At 48.3% G+C, this 18,924-nt stretch overlaps 1 protein-coding gene across 1 annotated transcript; it reads right to left on the bottom strand.

The window, feature by feature from the left end:
• Nucleotides 1-822: 822 nt before the first annotated feature.
• On the bottom strand, nucleotides 823-18,808 carry LOC149344540 (heat shock protein 60A-like). Its single transcript, XM_089546308.1, has 7 exons — nucleotides 18,652-18,808; nucleotides 10,707-10,894; nucleotides 9,468-9,899; nucleotides 8,553-8,815; nucleotides 5,415-5,778; nucleotides 3,810-4,145; nucleotides 823-1,108 (listed from the first exon to the last, which is right to left on the bottom strand). Exons 2-7 carry the CDS (start codon nucleotides 10,872-10,874, stop codon nucleotides 950-952), a joined length of 1,722 nt encoding a protein of 573 aa, XP_089402434.1. The 5' UTR covers nucleotides 10,875-10,894; nucleotides 18,652-18,808; the 3' UTR covers nucleotides 823-949.
• Nucleotides 18,809-18,924: the final 116 nt, after the last annotated feature.

The following is an 18,924-nucleotide window of genomic DNA, read 5'->3' as shown; positions in this document are numbered from 1 at the left end:
AGACCACCTCTACATAGTTGTTGCAATAAAATATGATTGAAGAAACCATTTCAGGGTCCCTTTAAGTTTGGAAGCATCAGTATAGTAAAAAGCAAATTTTCATTGCTATCCTTTTAAAAACAGAGTTCAAAGCATGTTCAAGGGACACTACGGACAACCCCACACAATATCTGGTTTTGGCCAAATCCATTACTGGATTTTTGTGGCTGCTCTGTTTATATACTTGTTACACCACAAAAGATGCACAGAAATGAATAAACCATTCAAGCCTTTTTTATATGAACATGAAAAACGAGACGCATCTTTATTATTACAGATTTTCTCTATGAACAATGAAGGAGCGAAACAATGGATAGCCTCCCCCACCAAGGAACTGGCGAGAGGAAGGCACAGAACAGATACTATGCACAATGGGAAGAAAAGGCTGGCCCCAAGACATGCCACCCGTTTTTTTGCAGTCTCTACACAGGGTGTCCTCTCAACGTTGACGCACTGCTTCAACAGTCATCCGAGAAAGGCGCCTCCAAACACCACAACCGGCCTCCGACACGCCACAGGCACCGAACAGCGGAGCCATCGGAGAGGTGCACACGCAAGCCTCAGTGCCTGCACCTTCATCAAAACGGCTGCATTTGTGCTGCACCTCGTTCAATTCACTACGCGATAGATTTCGTACAAAATAATAAAGCCAAAAAAAAAGAAGCCAACCGGGCATAACACAGCTTATGCAGAGAGTATGGCTTCTACGCTCTAACACCCAGCTGTAAATAAATCCACATCTACACGCTACTATGGATTCTATGGATGAAGGAGCATGGGTTGGAAGGTCCAGCCAGTCCAATGGCGGGTTCCGCATAAGGTGACTCCGCGGTTGCTGCACGCGTCTCGTGGGCCGATTGGAGTGTGCTGCGCTTTCTCTGGCAGCCGGCGTAGCTTGCAGTCTTCGGGCTTACATGCCCATGCCCATGCCGCCCATGCCACCCATGCCTCCACCCATGCCAGCCATGGGGTCAGCCTTGTCCTCCTTGGGCAGCTCCACAACCACTGCTTCGGCCGTGGTCAGCAGGGATGCCACACCAGATGCGTCCAACAACGCTGTCCGCACAACCTGCATGCAACAGGCACAGTTTATGCTTACTATACGACGACGAGGCCTGTGCGGCAAGTGCGCTTGGCCTTCGATTTAGCTGTTCATTACGCACAAAAACCATATGCAGAGTTTGATCACGTGTTTGGCATTCAGTAGATGTGACCAAACCTAGAGCGAGCTACAATAGGGACCAGACTGCTTGTTTACAAAGCACAAAGCCAAGCCACATACATTACAACACATAACCTTTTTACCGTATAAGCGCATGCAAGGGCCGCACTCTGTTTTTCCAGATTAGAGGGCCAATTTTTGGGGTGCGGCCCATACACGCAACATGCAAAAAAATTTTTTTTTAAAGTAAAAACGCACTAATCAGGGAATGAGCTGCATTTATTCTACATTCAGTCATCACTCGCTAAGTATTTAGACTCCGAGCTGGTACTGTGCTCTGGTCCACACTCATACCACAAGAAGTCAAGCAGCATGTCCGCTGTCAACGCATAGCCGTTGTTCCGCACTTCTATCACATAACAGAGCAGCTTGCCTTGGAAAGAGTTTTTTGCAGCTTGTGGTTCTCAATGCATCCTTTTGGCTGCACCATCGTCGGATGTGTTTCTCGACCATGTCAAATTTCCTGCTCGCCGCACGCTTGTTGTGTTCGAGAACAAACTTCCAGCCATGTAGTTATTAAGGTGCTTGCCCATCGTGCTAAAACTGCAACGCTCAGTGGCAGTACACGAAAGCCACAACTATGGTGAACTAACATGCTACCACAATTCCCATGCCTTTGGCAGCTGGAGCTGACGATACTGATGCCAATAATGGATAGCGGGAGCTCGCAGCAAAAGAAAAATTTGACGATGATGATGAGCCGCGGCCTCAGGCGCACCCATTGGCGGCACCTGAATGCTCCCATGCGCGTGCATGGCCTCCACAATCAAGCGCACCATTGCTCGCAGCCGAAGCTGATTGCAAAGGCCACGGTGCGTGCATTTAGAAGGCTATTCTAGAGTGAGTCGTAGAAAGTTTGGGTGTGGGCCTGACACATTTTTTTTCATATGATATTTCACACGATGAGTGCGCAGTTTTGGGCACACTGGAAGAATGAAACCGTACGAATGGAGGTGAGGGAAATGGCACAGCAGCAAGGAAAGGAAAAAACCCGCAATGCACCAAATCAGCGTCTGAAACTGGGCTCAGCTGAGTTAAGTTGGCCGGCTGATGCTGGCTGGTCAAGCCACCATTGTTGTGGGCTGACACGAAGCTCAAAAAAAAAAAAAATGAAACTAGGTGGTTGGACAGCTCATGACGATGGGCCGTCTGTTCCAGTGGTGCCTGCTGTCACACGTGTCAGATGTGCATGAGCGAATTGGCAGCATGGAACTCAGGTTCTGAGTAGGGCTATTTCAATGACTTCTTGCTGCGCCAGTCATACCTGGAGGCTGCCTCCCTTCAGGAGCCCATTCAAATTAACTGGTTCTAGACCCACGGAGCCTGAATTACCGTAAAAACCCGCGTATAATAAGAGGTTTTTTTCCCATAATTAGCGTCCTAAATTTCCACCTCGTACTATTAGCGGATCCAAACAAAAATTTTTGAACTTGCTCGAAGTTTTGGTTTCGGTATTGCGGCGTGGCTGCGGCTTGGCTTTGCTATTGGTACATGGCTACGGATTGGCTTCGTTACTCTCGACAAACGACATCCCGACGTCGTTTCTTTGTTGATCAGTAGGGTGCGCCGGGGGGTCGTGGTGTGCCGTGTGCCTGTTGACAACGCACGTGCTCGCATGTAAGGCATGCTTCGTGAAGTGGATATTGTTTTGGGGAGCACGATGTCAGGGTCTCGCAATAAGGCAGTTTGGTGTCGTTGAAGGAAGCATTCATGGATGGCGATGACAGAAAGAAGCCCTTTTTGCGTGCAGCGGAACGCAACGGAGCTTTCGCGGCCGCTTGATGGTTGTGTAAACAAACCGTTCAAGGACGCAGTCAAGTGGTGCTACGCAGAGTGGATGCGCTCAGGTGAGCCTGCAGTGACGCCAACCGGGCAGCTGAAGCGGGCTTCGGCAGCCACGCTGTGTAAATGGATCGTGGACGCGTGGGCGGCCATCCCAGAAGACCTTGTGCATTGGTGTTTTAAGAAGTGCGGCATCTCGAATGCCCTCGATGGCACGGAAGATGAGTACATTTGGGATGATTTGTCGGACAAAGAAATGTCCGAAGAAAGTGATTGAAGTGGAGTGCGGGATGCTATTTGAATAAATTTCTATGAGCTTCTGTTGCTCGTATTATACGCGGGTAAAACATTTTTTTCCCATTTCGCATCTCTAAAACTTCACCTCGTATTATATTCGGGTTCGTATTATAGGCAGGTTTTTACGGTAGCGAGGATCCAAACCATGAGACTTACACAGGTGTTGGCTGGGACTGACCTAGCAGTTCGAATTAAAACGCACTTTTACTCTAGTAGGTTACAGATGAGCTTATCTTCGGCTGTGTTTTGAACACTGAATTACTGATACATTTTTTTTTGTGTGGTCCCTTTTGAGTTGGATATATCTGGCATCAACCGTACCCACTATTTTTGGGCATCATGTGAGCCTGCAGTGCTGGCTACAGAACAGAACTCTAAGGCAACAGCCAAGCAAGCTAGGCTTACTTGGCTTACCTGGCAACCGCCAGAACCGCTGGCCACAGAAGTGCCAGGGTTCCTCCCCACCCACCTTGGTTGGGTCGATGATGCCGGCTTCGATCATCTGGACGTACTCGTTGCGCATGGCATCGTAGCCGAAGTCGTCCTTGCCTTCGACCACCTTCTGGACCACCACGGCAGCATCGACGCCTGCGTTCTGGGCAATCTGCATGCAGGGCTGCTTGAGGGCCTTGCGCACAATGCCCACGCCCGTGCGCTGGTCCTCGTTGTCCACCTGGATGGACTCCAGGGCTGGCAGGCAGCGCAGGAGGGCCGTGCCACCACCAGGCACAATGCCTTCCTCCACGGCGGCCCGCGTCGCGTTGAGGGCGTCATTCACCCGGTCCTTCTTCTCGTTCACCTCAACCTGTGAACAGCACAACGACAAGACGACACCTCAGTCTGACCCTTACAATGGCAAAATGAAGCTCAAACACTCCACTGCAGGAGCACATCAGCACCTTCTACTAGAACCCAAGTGACCAGCCCATCTCTACAGGCCACGCTCCTCTGTGGAAACGAATTTTTCACACAAAATCTACAAGATAAAAATAAAAATTTGATTTCAGCTGCCAATTAAAAGATCACTAAACACAGAAAATAACACCACACTGGGTTTTCTCCATCTCATGATGAGATGCTCATTACTGGTTTTCTTTTTCAAGTGTTGTTCAGACCAGAATTTTTTCTTTTTTCAGAAATTTCCAAACGAATGAGTGCCCCTAATGCAGCTATTTGTTATGCATCGCAAATACCCATCCTTTTTGTGAAACTCCACATTTAAAAGCAATAAATAATGACCTCAACAAGCCCTTCTTTTGCAAGAAAAGTATAACCTGCTTTCCCACAAAACCAGGGTCCTTAGTGCACACAAGGCTGTCCAGACACATACTGTTGGCACCATTCAGGCTTCAGAAGAAGTGCATCGCTTCACTTATCACAGCCACACCTGGTATGGAGACAACGAAAGGATGGACCAGAAAGGATGGACCACTGCAGGCAGGTTATCTTCCTCGTTTCACCTGTCCTGCTCATGGTTTTGAGTATTGAAAAGTGCCAAAAACATGAAGCTGCGATGCAGTTTGGTCAAAGCTCGATGGTGCCCACCCCTTTTGCTTTCCATAGTACGTACAGCTGGCTACAGTACGAAAGCAGACATGTTTGCACTAGACCAATGATACCTCCAGCTGTATTCGTGAAGAATATTTCTTCCTCTGCTCTTAACTGATTCCCTCTGGCTGAATCATGCTAATGCGAACTGCCCCACTTTAGAAGCAGCAGTGAAATTTGTCCTTGCGTGCAGACTTCTCCCTTTCGTATTGAAGCCACCTGTGAGAACACCTCTAACAAGTGAAGGCGGGCTAGTTGGTGGTTGACAATGCAATGCAGATTGCAACCGCGCAAAACGACAAGGGACGAAGAGAGGACGTCTTGTCCTGTGCTTTCCTCTCTTGTCCCTCGTCATTTTGCGCGGTTGCAATATGCACTCCATTCAGAACACCTCCACAGAAAGCCCAAACACAAGCTTTGCTGCATCCAACTGCTAGTTCCTCACGACTGGCCGATCACAACAAATCAAAGAAGCAGCCATTTCACGGTTCAGACGGAGAGCGAGCCGTAGTGTGCGCACACGCACCTCGCTGGATCCCCCGACGCGCAGCACGGCCACCCCACTGGCGAGGCGGGCCAGCCGCTCGCCCAGCTTCTCCTTCTCGTACTCGGAGTTGCTGAGCTCGATCTCGTCCCGGATCTGGGCCACCCGGCGGTCCACGTCCTCCTTCTTGCCCTTGCCCTTGAGCAGCAGCGTGTCGTCCTTGGTGATGAGCACCTCCCCGGCCTGGCCCAGGTCGGAGGCCTGCACGTCCTCCAGCTTCACCAGGTTGGCCTCGTCCCCAAACACCAGGGCCCCCGTGGCCACCGCCAGGTCCTGCAGCGTCGCCTTGCGGTTGTCCCCAAAGCCGGGGGCCTTCACCGCCGCCACCTGCAGGCCCACCTTCAGCCTGCGCGAACACACATCCACATTGTTGTTGGTCATCACACCACTTGCCCCATCGCGGGGAGTCGTGAAGAAGAGCACTTAAGCCCTTCAGTTAGCAATTTCAGTGCGCTAGCACTTATAGTGGCCACTCCCCACTTCTAGTCGTCATGTGTGTGTGTGCGTCTCTGTTCATCTAATTCTTATTAGGTCTTATTAGTCGCCTAAGCTTGTTCTGTGGCAGGCGAGCAGCCTGTCCACGTGAGGCAGCAGCTCAGTCAATCCTGAGAGGCTGCTCAAGAAGAGCAACCTGAATCACAACCCAACCCACGCAACCCAAGTCCCACCGACAGCAGCACCTGCTATAAAGCAGTGGCATACCGCTTGATCGCTGTACCACTACGCCAGGATTGGTAGGAGGACTCCCAGGATCAATGAATGCAGAGAATGACAGATTCCGCATATATGGACACTAACCTGTCAGAACAAGTGCCATACGCAAACACTGGAAATGAACATCGCAATCGAACTGGCTAAGTCAACGACTGCAAACGTCACTAAAAGAACGCAGTCTCTCCAATCCGAGCCCCTCTTCACACTTCACCGTTCTTCCTCTCCCTCTCTCAACTCCACCTCCGCTCATCGTGTTCAAGGCTTCAATGGTGTAAAGTCCCGGTAGCTAATTCAAACAGCAACCTGCTTAATGCAGTTCACGCGGCCAGGCCACTTCATATTCCTGTCAACACAGTTTTGCAGTGTTGACCATCAGTTTCCAGTACTGCTTGTTTCATAGATTGAAAGACTTGTCATCAATAAGCAATATCTGCCACGCACCAAAGTGCACAGTCAACACTGGTTGTAATGCTTTCCATCTTAGTTCAGCATGCTCAGAGTAGGTGAATCCAAAAGGAGGGTTATTTAAAGGGCAACTCCGCGAGTTTTTTTTTAACAATACGAGTTAATGATTGCATCGCATTCCATGGAGCTTTATGTCTCAATCACAAGAACTTGGCTTTAGAAATAGCAAGTGACAGTATTCTAAACAAGAACAGCAAATCAAAACAGGAACTCTCTTCGTAACTAGGGATGATGCTGTGGTTGACGCAGCAATGATGTTACAGGCTTTCTATTAGAAAAACATTCACATGCACTCTGAATGGCTGACATAGCTACTGGAAATAACTGTTCACAATGCCTAAGACGACCTAACACAAGCCTCCAAATTCGTTCAAGCGAGGAGTGGGCAATAATGTTAATGCACGGTTAATACTGATGATAGTAGATGGTAATGATGACTTATTTGCAATGGATCACCACTGCCTGGGGCATGCGCCGAAGCCAAAACAAAAGTTATAAAACAAAAAAATCAAGAAAACGTCCTTTACACAATAGTCACCTCCCAAAGTTTCCTGCAGAAATCACCTGAACAGATGCCACGGAAATGACAAATTTTAAAATCAATTTGTCTTGAACTGCTGCACAGCTGCAAACTTGGCGGAAATGATCAGGAGAAAAACAAAAACCTACAGGAAAGGTAATTAGAAATGTGAATCTTCAAAAACCAGTGGAGTCCTTGAATTCTCTCTGACACGTGATGACAACTTAGCAATCTTCAGCACTTAGCCGGCGCTGGCCATGCGGGTTGCAGCAGGGAAACAGGTTTATCTCACGAGAGACTAAGAAGTCTCTCAGCCTTTACCATCCACGCATCCTCCTCACTCTCTTAAAGAAGATGCCATCCACACCATTCATCCCAAGAACAAGCACTTCACAGCTGTGCTGCTGAGTGCATACAAATGTAAGTGTTCCAAGCAGGCCAGAAATTTAGAGCAGTGACCCATCCACTGCAATCTGAATCTTGCATATTGAAAATGCCTCCATAACTAAGTTTGTGCATGCTGCCAGTGTGCGCGTTCAACACAGGGCTGACAAGCAGCGGAACGGTGCCATGCCATCAAAGTGTTTAAGGGGCCATGACACCATTTTTTCAGACTCAAGCTGTTTATAGCACATGGTTCGCTATGCATTTCGGAACAACTGAGCAAAACACGAGCTCATTTGGCACAGCGAGTAATTTGTAATTGAATTCTTAAAACTTCTCCTGAACCATGTGGCACTCAGGAAAAACTGCTGCGCTCATGATCTGCGATGACATAAGCAGACAGTCATGTGCTTGTTCACAACAGAACGGCGTAGAGGAGTGGATTCATTGTTCAGGCTATGGGTGTGGAGGGGGAAGTTGGATGGATGCTGGATGCTATAGCCCTGAGAAGCCCTCACTGTACACCAGGAGGACAAAGACAACAAAGGTGCATGTCTAGCTTCTGCCCTGTCTCAGCGATTTCACAATGTTCCACAGCCGGACTAGTACGCACGCACTCTGCTCCACACAAACCGTGAGCGCAGCAGTTTTGCAGCAAACAACAGTGGCGTCAGTTTACAACGTCACTCACGTTGCTTCAATATGGCCGTCGCTGCCAGGGAGAGGGGCTTCAAATTGCAATTTATATGCTCAAATGCACACGTAGAGCCCTACTTCTCTTTTAAGTATGTATAACAACTTCGTGGCTAGTAGCTGCAATGTAAAAGCACGATTTGTTGGTAGACCATGTCCCGACCCCTTTAATGGTGCTCCCACAGCACGTCATTGCTGCTGACTTGACACTACACATTAGACCTCGGCCATAAGAGCCACACATGAACCCAGCAGCTAAGCACACACTAATCCCAGCATCAACGCAATCACACCAGCACCATGAAGATGCCAGCACAAGAGGAGGGACCAAGAGGTTGAGGCACCTGTTGAGCACGAGGGTGCTGAGCGCCTCGCCATCGACGTCCTCGGCCACAATGACCAGGGGCCGGCGCTGGGAGTTGGCCAGCTCCAGGGCGGGGATGATGGACTGCACGCTGGAGATCTTCTTCTCGCTCAGCAGCAGCAGGGCGTCCTGGAACTCCACCTTGGCCCCCTTGGCCGTGTTGATGAAGTAGGGCGAGATGTAGCCCCGGTCAAACTTCATGCCCTCAATCACCTCCAGCTCATCGTTGAGCGTCTTGCCATCCTGCGCCACCCCACACAGGGCACACAAACCCTGAGCACGTGCCACTCTTGCGGAACATTCCAAGTGCGGCAACAATGAGCACGTGTGCGAGCATCGGTCACTCGGAGACAGCTGCACCGACCCAACCTTCACAGAAGACAACAGCGCAAGTTCCGGCCACAAAAGAAAAGAAAAAAACTCAGTAACAACTGCTTCTCACATTTAGTAAATTAGCTTCCAGTGGTTCGCGCTATGAGCAAAAAATGCACAGAAGTCAAGAGCACAACAACATCAAGGTATACACGTCGGGCATGTTGTTGACCAAGCTTTCAAGGAAAATCGCCATTCCTACATTATATCTATTATTTCGTTATGAACTGTTTCGTTACAACAAGGTTCGACTGTATAACTACTAACTGAATACCGGGTAAAAAAAAACTGTCTCCATACAACATAGAGAATGTCCCACTAGCTTTCTTGGTCAGCATTCTCATGCAAGCATTTGTCCAGCTGTTCAACAGCTCGTTACAACAGAAGCAGCCTGCTGGATTTCAAAAATACTTTGCAGTTTGTCTGTATCAACAAATTCTTTTTAACACGACCCAGTGGAGGCAGGCAAGCTGACCTAGCAGCACAAGCATGGCCTCAGCAAACCACATGAGGCAGCACCCACCTTGACGGTGATGACCCCGTCGCGGCCCACCCGCTTCATGGCGTCCGAGATGAGGTCGCCAATGGTGCGGTCCCCGTTGGCAGAGATGGTGGCCACCTGGGCAATCTCCTCGGGTGTGGTCACCGGCTTGGAGAGCTTCTTCAGCTCCTCGACCACCCGCTCGACGGCCAGCATGACGCCCTTGCGGATCTCGATGGGGTTGGCCCCCTTGGAGATGCGCTCAAAGCCCTCGCGGGCGATGGCGCGCGCCAGCACCGTGGCCGTCGTGGTGCCGTCGCCGGCCTCCTCGTTGGTGTTGTTGGCCACGTCCTGCACCAGCTTGGCACCGACGTTCTGGAACCGGTCCTTGAGCTCAATGCCCTTGGCCACCGTCACTCCGTCCTTGGTGATCTTGGGTGCCCCCCAGGACTGCTCCAGGATGACATTGCGCCCCTGCAACACGAGTGGGGGAAAGCGTCTCAACACCGAATATTAAAATGCAGAACCGGCACACTACAGGCAGCAGGCGCTGTGTGCACTCGGCAACAATGCTACCTCGTCAACTACGCAATGCATTACAATGCAACCATCGCTAGAATAATTCAAGAAGAGTACTCTGAAATTTATTAAGTGAAAAAAGAAAAAAGATTTTCCTCGTGGAACCAGAAGGGAATAGTTAAATCCCTACCATAATGTCCATTTACCATGCAAGTCTGTAGCCAGGGGTGAAAATGAGACAAGAAAGACAGCCTCATCATGCTAAGTAGGTGCAAAGCAGCGCCTTCAGAAAAATTAATTATCTTGATGCGAGCTGCTCTCAAGTCACATCTGAATGAATCTCAAGGTTTAGAAAGCACAAACAAAATCCTAGAAAGCTGCCCTAACTGCTACATGACAAACCACACACACACCTTACTATCAGTTAAGATAAACATCATCAGTCCATGCTGAATACAGCACAGACAACCAAGCACGCAAAAAAGCTTTGTAGGGGGCTAGTTGGTCGTGCATACTGAAACTGGGGAGCGCTAGGTTCTAGACAAGGGAACAACACACACAAAAGAACACTAGACAGCTTACGCTCGTGTCTCATGTTCCATTGTATGTGTTGTTCCCTTGTCTAGAACCTAGCACTCCCCAGTCTCAGTAAGCATGCAAAAAAGTGCCCATCATCATGCACTTCATTGCTCTCACACTATTTTCCAACAGTCTGCAGTATTCAGGCTGCCACATCTCCCATCCCAGCCCTTCTGCACCCACCTTGGGCCCCATGGTGACAGCCACAGCGTCGGCCAGCACGTCCACCCCCTGGAGCATGAGGGCCCGGACGTCGGGGCCGAAGCGGATGTCCTTGGCGTAGTGGCGCCGCAGGCTCTGGCCCAGGGCACCCCGCACCATGGGTGGCACAGCACGGCTCAGCCGGTACATGATGCTGCTGGATGTGTGTGCTGCACGTGCAGAGAACACAAGAGGAAGAAACATAACTCGCCTGCCCCATCTCAGCTCGATTCGAGGCAGCAAAAGACGGATGCGAAGCCTGTGAGGGCAGCCATTTGGCAGTTCACTGCCACAGCAGCAAAAAGTGCTAAAGAACTGCGCCGACGTTCGATCCTGTGACAATTTTGGAGAGGGGAAAGTCTAGATAGGAGCGGGAAATCTTATCTATCTTTTCACAATAGCTATCAGAACGAAAATTGTGGAAGTTTGGTTTGGTTTACGGAGGTGTAACATCCCAAAGCAACTCTGACTATGAGAGACGCTGCAGGGAACGGCTCTGCAAATTTTGACCACCTGGGGTTCTTTAACGTGCACTGACATTGCACAGTACATGGGCCTCTAGAATTTCGCCTCCATCGAAATTCCGCTGCCGCGGCCGGGATTGAACTCGCGTCTTTTGAGCCAGCAGCCGAGCGCCATAACCACCGAGTCAGCGCGGCGGGCAAAATTGTGGAAGTGATATGAATTTGCGTTTGCTGAACGCAGAACCTGCCTACCTAGAGGGCAGATAAAAGAGTGGTCAAGTTGATGGCAATCCACACATCATAGGAAGAGTTGAAGATGCACATGTGGAGGATGTTTTTGTGTGGCAATGTATGCATTCCAATAAAGCACAGTTTCATGTCCAGCATCTGTCAGTGTCTACCAAACCTTCCTTGAGTACGTGTCTTACTGTTTTCACTGGTACCCCTGTTTTCGAGTTCAGACCTTTCGAGCCACTGCTGCCAACTCTGCCAAAGAGGCGCAAGATTACAGAATTCATAACTACCTTGACAGAGAAACTGCTCAGGCACTTGGCTCATTGCAGGCACAAACACAAATGACAAACGGGCCACAGGTGCAGCGTAGTTGAACCCCTATACTACTGAGCCCCACTCAGCTTCCAGGTCTTACTGCTCTGGGTCTTGGCCCAAATCCCTTTCTTGCCCAAGACATTGATATGTGATCCGAATCGTGCGACCATTAGAAGTGTTCACACCTTCTGCCAAGAAATGCTTATAGCCATATTGATGAACTGATATTGTTAATAAATGCTTTTGCACCTAGTTCAACAGTTGAATTTTGTCAGAATTAGGTTTCTTTATATCTTACGCTTTCTTGGAAAGTATGCTTTTCCACTCATTTTTTCTTTTACTGAAAACATGTTGATGAGGTTTCTGCTGTGTCGGTGGCTAGTGTGACTTTTCTATGAAGAATCTTCAGCCCTTCTTTCTGCATGGGCCTTTCTCAGCTGAAGGGCACACAGCCCATGCCCACTGACAAATGTGTGGCCACCCGGATAGTGAAATGTTCCTGCACCAAGGGTAGCTACTACTTGGGAGGCTGTAGCCAGCCAAATACAGCCCTTCGCCATTCACATTCCGACAAAAACGTGGTATGCAAGGCACCTGTGACATTGCATCAGCGAATGCGTCCGTGGGACGCTAGCACCTGTTTTGAACTGACATGTGCCCTTGGCTGCTTCCATAAAAAAACCTGTCCACTCTGTTCACAACATAACCCCATCCTGTCACCCAGTCACCACCACCACAGTAAGGCCCATCTGCTGCGATATAAAAATCCAAGAAGGGCAGCTAGCAACACATTCCACTATGTAGATGTATAGGGGGCCACAAACTGCCTCAGTTAAGAGGGTTCACCAGTGGCAGTGTCCATAGGAAATACATGGGAACTTTCAGAAGCTATACCATGTCTAAACATGGCTCAATTTTCATGAGGTTTGTGGCAGCGTTTTCGTCTTTAGTGAATAAAGGAAATGTTGCGGACAGATTTTATTGTTTAAGTTTCATTTTTTTACCAATTAGACGCAAAGTTCCAGAAAAATGGTGCTTTTAGATATGTCGAACCTTCATGTGATCTTGGGAAAAAACTAAGCCAAATATCAAAATTTCGTCCGCAACATTTCCTCCCTTTTTCTTTCTTGATTGTTAGGCCGCAATTTTTAGCCATATCGAACCTAGTGTTTGTATTTTACAGGCTCTGAAAGTTGTGTATGTATTTTCTGCGGGGATTTGAATTTCGCGCTAAAATTTTACTAGTGCGACGTGGCTCCACCTGGCAACAAATTATTTTGTCGCTACTACACTCTACCACCAACTTCTTGCTTGTCTGTGTTCGTGCGCACACTTTTTTAGAACCTGGACGAACTTGATTTCTTTCTTTCCTTTTTTCTTGCTTGGGCTGTATTTCGAAAGGATTCTGCTTTTCTTTTTCTATCGAGCTTGTGGTGCGAAAAGGAAGCCGGATGCAAGGCCACACCCAAAAGCACCTCACCCCTCCCACAGCACACACAGTAAGGCATTGTTCGCACCAAAGCCCAAGTGAGTGGAGTTATGGGGTCAAAAACCGGTTACTTTGTTCACGTAAACGCGCCGAGTCGAGTCAAGAGTGAAGGGATCGGGGGTTGACTCAACTCCACCCTGCCCCGATGTAATTGTAAACACTGCCGGGCCGAAAAAACGGAGAGGAGAGGATAAATGCAAACTTGTTTTTCACTTGCGCTGTCGCACCTCTGAAGCAGCGGTGGTGTGCCTCAATCTTGGCAGTGTTGTAGGCGTTACCGAAAAAAAGTAACTAAATACGTTACTCGTTACACTAAAAAAAAAAAACTCGTTACCGCCCTACGTTACCCACAAAAAAAGGTAACGCGTTACCGTTACCGAAAAAAAGTATCGCACGTTACTTTGCCGTTACTCCATGGCCATAAATTTTATTGAGTGTGTCTTCGCTGCAAGAACTCAAGATAACAATTTTATTAAGTTCACACTTCATTTAATTCCAACTCCACAAAGGAAACAGCTGAACTCAACAAATTTACAGTAATTTTGGTGTGCTTCTGCTTACGAAATTACGCGGAAATTGTGTAGCAATAAAGAAATGCTTACATGTCATAGTTCCGGAAAAAATCTATTAGCGCACATAAACATTTTTTTACTTGAACCTGCATAATTATCGCGAAAATGCGAGTGTTTACGTCAAGGTGTTCAAGGTCAGCTTCGCTCGCTTAGGAACTCAATAAAATGAAACATAGCCGCAGTTGCAGATAGAAACAGCCGGTTGACTGCAATCCCCTTTTCTGTGCTGTACCATTGTACTCTTTCGACGGCTCTCTTGGGGCCATCTTGAAGTAAACTGGCGACATTCATGAGTTTGCTCAGAAGAGGGAATGCGAGTGTGTCGCGTGGGAACGAGATCTTTTGGCTGGAAAACAAGCTTACGCAGAAACTGACTAACAGATTTCTACAAATGGTTCATTGGTGGCTCAGCATGTGTCCACTCTTTAGAGAGTTGTGGATGTGAGGGGTTTGGGGGTGAAGACAAGTGTGTGACTGCGTGTTCGTGCTTTTTTATTTTAGTTGAGTGTGTCGTCAAGGGCAGGTGTGCGAGCCGCAACAATGGTCGTCGAGAACACCGATACATTTTATCTATTAGCAACATCATTTTCGGCGGTTTTTTTTTAAAAAGGGGCGGAGGGGGACAATTGAAATAAAAAAGTAACTAGTAACGTGACACCTCACCTTACCGAAAAATGTTAACGTAAGTACGTGACCCGTTACAGTTCCGAAATGGTAACTAGTACGTTACTAAGTTACCGAAAAAAGTAACGCGTTACCGGTAACGCCGTTACTTGTAACACGCGCGTTACCGACAACACTGAATCTTGGATGCTACCACTGCTCGCTCGCAATGCGGTGCTCGACGCTTGGTGTCACTGCTTATGAACCGGTCTCGACTAGCTAAAATCGAGTTCATGTAAATACGCGTCGGTCGAGTTGACTTCCCTCAGCCCGACCCCCGACTCAACCTGGCGTTACTGGTTCATGTAAACAGAGCTAAGCAAGCACTCGCTTATGAAATGCCAAAGTTAGTGTTCAGTCACCATGCATAGCTACAGGACGCTCTCGGTGCTTTTGCAAACCACACTTCTCGTCCTTTTAAGTTTCATCCAATTTTGATTTGCTTGGTGACTTGTTGGTGCTGAGAAGCGGAAGATGGGTGTTTGGCACTGGGAAACCTCGTACGAGACTAGGCAAAGTAAGCTACAGGCTGTCACTACAACCGAGGACATGCTTCTGTATCTATGTAAGGAAGGCTACGCGGGAATGGGAAGAAAACCAGTCATAAGGCCTTGTGCTAGGAGCTCCTTTCTTTCCTTTTATTTAGAGACTGACTACATAGGTGTTCAACACAATGGAACCTTTTCCGGGTAATGTCCTGCGGATGCACCAAGCCTCTCTTCCGCCATTTTAACTGACCCCACCTGTCTGCTCGGGCGAAACCAGTAACCCCACCCTACCATTGTAAAAGAATTTTCGCAGAAAAGACTCAAAGAAGCTTAGGAAACCCAAACTGGAAATGCTAAATTGGTGGGTTACTGGGAAATGGTCCATTGTATGACCCCCCACATCCTTCTGTGCTCAATGGCTTGAGATGGATTAACTTTTTTGTGCTTCGGTCCCCCGAACCTTGGCCACATACCTACAGAAAGTTCTGGGTCTACTTTTTGTATGCGGAAGAACGAATATTTTCGTGTCGCGGTCAAGGGTCGCGGTGTAGTTTACACACCTGGAGGGGCAATAGAACTTCCCTCCTTTTTGGGGTACTCAGGTGCTGCCATCTATCGACAGAAAAAGTTCAAATCTGAGTTGCCTTGTAGCTGGTGAGCCCTCTTAACAGCTACATGCCCCACAATATAATCCAAAGACAAACAGCCCGCTGAGCTCAAATCACAGTGTAATTCACACACATTCCATCGCTGTAGGCACACATGAGCAAGGTTACATGAATTCCAGCTCCTACTCTGCATAGAAAGAGCCTTGGAGACGTTATAGTAGGCAAGGTGAACATCACTAGTGTGTTGCTGCCAACTGCCAGTTAAATACTATGTAGTCGGGCCTTAATTCAGCTTCTTTTGGTGAAAAACTTGACACAAGTCATACAATTTAGGCCTTCCGGAAAATGCATGCCAGCTCTTAGCAAACCAACTTCGGTCTATGCACTGCATCGAACAGCTGCACTGACCGATTCTTTTTTTTTTTTTTTCAAGTCATATGCTTGCAATAAGCTTTGTCTAGTGCGCCACAGTTTGTTTTCTGCGACAGTTCCTAAAGCATGCGGGAAGGGACTGCCAGTCATGCGGAATACCCACTGAATTACCAGGCACACATGCCTCCACATTGCTCAAAGGATTACAGACATCCCCCTTCAGTTGCATGTTTCCTTCTCTGTAGTGACGCATAAGACAAAAGAGTACATGACCCACCACGTGGTATTCGCCTATGACTGCGCAATAATTTATCAAAATTATTTCTCATGCTGTTTCGGGTTCATCAACCAAACGATGGCTCTGACATGTAAGGAACGTTTAAGTCCCGTGAGGCATGAAAAAAAAAACTGCAATAAAACTGCTGAAACACTAATTTTTGTGATTCGAACTCTTAAACCAGGCTAGCTTAAGCATTGTAGTGCATTAAAATTATGTATCAGCAATTAGATTGCAGTTTTTTCTGCTGCGCCACATTACCTGAACACTCCTTACATGTCACAGATTTTGTTTGGATGCTGAAACGTAAAACAAGATAGCATCCAGAAGAAATAAGTTATTTGCATTCACAAGGGAATACAACGGGGTTGATCCATGAATGCTAATTGGTTTATTGGGGTTTACCGTCCCAAAGCAACTCAGGCTATGAGGGACACCGTAGTGAAGGGCTCCGGAAATTTCGACCACCTGGGGTTCTTTAACATGCACTGACATCGCACAGCACACGAGCCTCTAGAATTTCGCCTTCATCGAAATTCGGCCGCCACGGCCGGGATCGAACCCGCGTCTTTCGGGTCAGCGGCCGAGCACCGTAACCACTGAGCCACCGCGGCAGCCCATGAATACTAATGACTAACACATCATTTAAAAGAAAAAAACATGCAAGCAAAGCTTTGGCGTCTGTAGTCCTTTAATCCACAAGTTGCAAGAAAAAAACTAAATTAGAAGACAAAATGTTAAGGTATGTTCAACTGGAACAAGATGACAAATGTTTGCTAGCAAAAAAAAAAATGTTCAAATAAAACATCTGCTTAATTAAAACCAATGTGCATCAGCAGCCTATGTAAGTACACACAGACAGAGCAGTGCCTGTTTCCACACACTGAGAATGTACTATGCCAATTCCAGAGCAATTTAATCTTACCAGTTGCGAAACTCCATTTCAAAAAGTGACTAGTATCAAAAGAGCTCTGGCCAATCCTGCCGCAAGACATCACAGGCTTTTACATGCTAGCCAATTAGCAATTCACAAAATTTGCTGCCTGCATTAGAACAAGAGGCCATAACCACTATCACGTCTCTTACGATGGAGCCTTTCATCTGAAGATGTGCCATCTGCCCTGTTCAAGTAAACTCTCACCCTTCATTTTTATAACGCAACACTGCTTTTCTGCGATGTTTCCCTTGGAAATACTTAGCCATAGGCAACAAAAAGGAGGCATACAACAAATTTATCCAAAGAAATTGCATACACACTAAAAAAGCTAACTTTAAACAATAGCCAGACTTTAATAAAAAACACGAAATGCCTTACTTAGCATCGCTTATAATTTTATTATTATTTAATGATTTATACAAAAGTGGGTATTACACAGCTTTTTCAGACGCTTTTATACCACTAGCTAATTTTTTCCCATTCTCCAAGCTGCAATAGAATGCCCACGGTTCACCGTGGTAATCTATAAAGGAGTCAGAATTATTCTAGTTCACTCCAAGAGTGTCGCTGTAGGTACCCTCTCGAACCGCAGCGGGCTATGCAGCTGCGCTTACAGCACATTCACAAATGCAGCCCTTTCTTCACAGCCCTTCTCCCTTCCAGCTTTACAGCTGCCTTCCTAACGGACAGGTTCTTTTTTTCATTGATTTTTACACTTCAAATTGAAGATACGCCTAGAGCGCGAACCTGGCGCACACAAATTCACTCTCTCCATTAGTGAACGCGGACGCTAACCACAAGCTCTCTCTTTCGCAGCACGGCTCGCGTGTCGTCCCGCAGCCGTGCCCTTGGTCCGCAGATATCAGCGCGCGGCGGCGAAGGATTAACACTCTCGATGTGCGAACTCGATCGAAATCAACGTCTCTTCGCGCCGTAAGGCTCCACAGCAATCCCGATCTACAGCAGCGCCCGGACAGGGCGCAAGACTCTCGTATTTCTGCACCACACCGAACTGCGAGCGCGCAACCGGGAGGCAACTGCGCCTGAACTTTCAGAGCGGTTCCCAGGAAAACGACGAAGGAAAAATGGGGAACAGCACAGAGACACCCGCGATTCGCTAGAGGCGAATAGCCGCACAAATCGGGGCGACTGACCGCGGCAGGGGAGTTGCGAAGGCTTGCCTAGCGAGCCACGGATCCGAGCTCGTATCGCACTCGCGCTCGGGCTACATCTCGGTACCCCGCTGCCTCGCGAATAGCGCGCGGGCGGAAAGTCATACGCGACATGAATTTCCTCACGAGCTGCGCGAGCGCCATGCACTCGCACGAGCCCCTCGCGATAGCGGCCCCCCGTGACCACCACTCCGCGGCATGCCGGCGCTACTACACGTGGGTTTAGGGCTAGTGCACGCACGCAACGCCGATGCACGAAGCGGATGGCGTCAGTCTCTGCGGATTGGGTGGTCTACGCGGCCCGTTCGCGTTCTTCGTGCTCGCTGCGGTACTCACTGTGTGAGAAACGATGAGAGGAATGCCCGAAACTTTGGTCTCAGCTTCACCGCAGCTCACGCTGCTCCTTGCCGGCTCCGGTGCCTTTTGGCCACTGTTGGCTACGGAGAGCGACAAGACGGGTATTATGTGCGGCCCCAGAACAGCATAGCTTGTTTGCGCCTCGCGTTTTTGCATGTTATAATCGAATGTTGAGCACTCTATTTTTTCTCTACCACCCAGTAGAGTTATTAACAGCGCATATTTAAACCAATAGCAAATTTTTGCCAAATA

This window comes from Amblyomma mixtum, chromosome 5, assembly GCF_055824585.1.
Source record: "Amblyomma mixtum isolate Tamu chromosome 5, ASM5582458v1, whole genome shotgun sequence".
NCBI classification, from domain to species: Eukaryota; Metazoa; Arthropoda; class Arachnida; order Ixodida; family Ixodidae; genus Amblyomma; species Amblyomma mixtum.
This window is presented reverse-complemented; position numbering and strand designations above follow the sequence as displayed.

Excerpts from the sequence above, each read along its gene's own strand:
- LOC149344540 (XM_089546308.1), bottom strand. The coding sequence starts at position 10,874 with ATGTACCGGCTGAGCCGTGCTGTGCCACCCATGGTGCGGGGTGCCCTG. Across the intron at positions 9,900-10,706 it reads CTGTCACCATGGGGCCCAAG|GGGCGCAATGTCATCCTGGA; the intron begins GTGGGTGCAGAA and ends CTCGTGTTGCAG. Across the intron at positions 4,146-5,414 it reads GCGTCGGGGGATCCAGCGAG|GTTGAGGTGAACGAGAAGAA; the intron begins GTGCGTGTGCGC and ends TGCTGTTCACAG.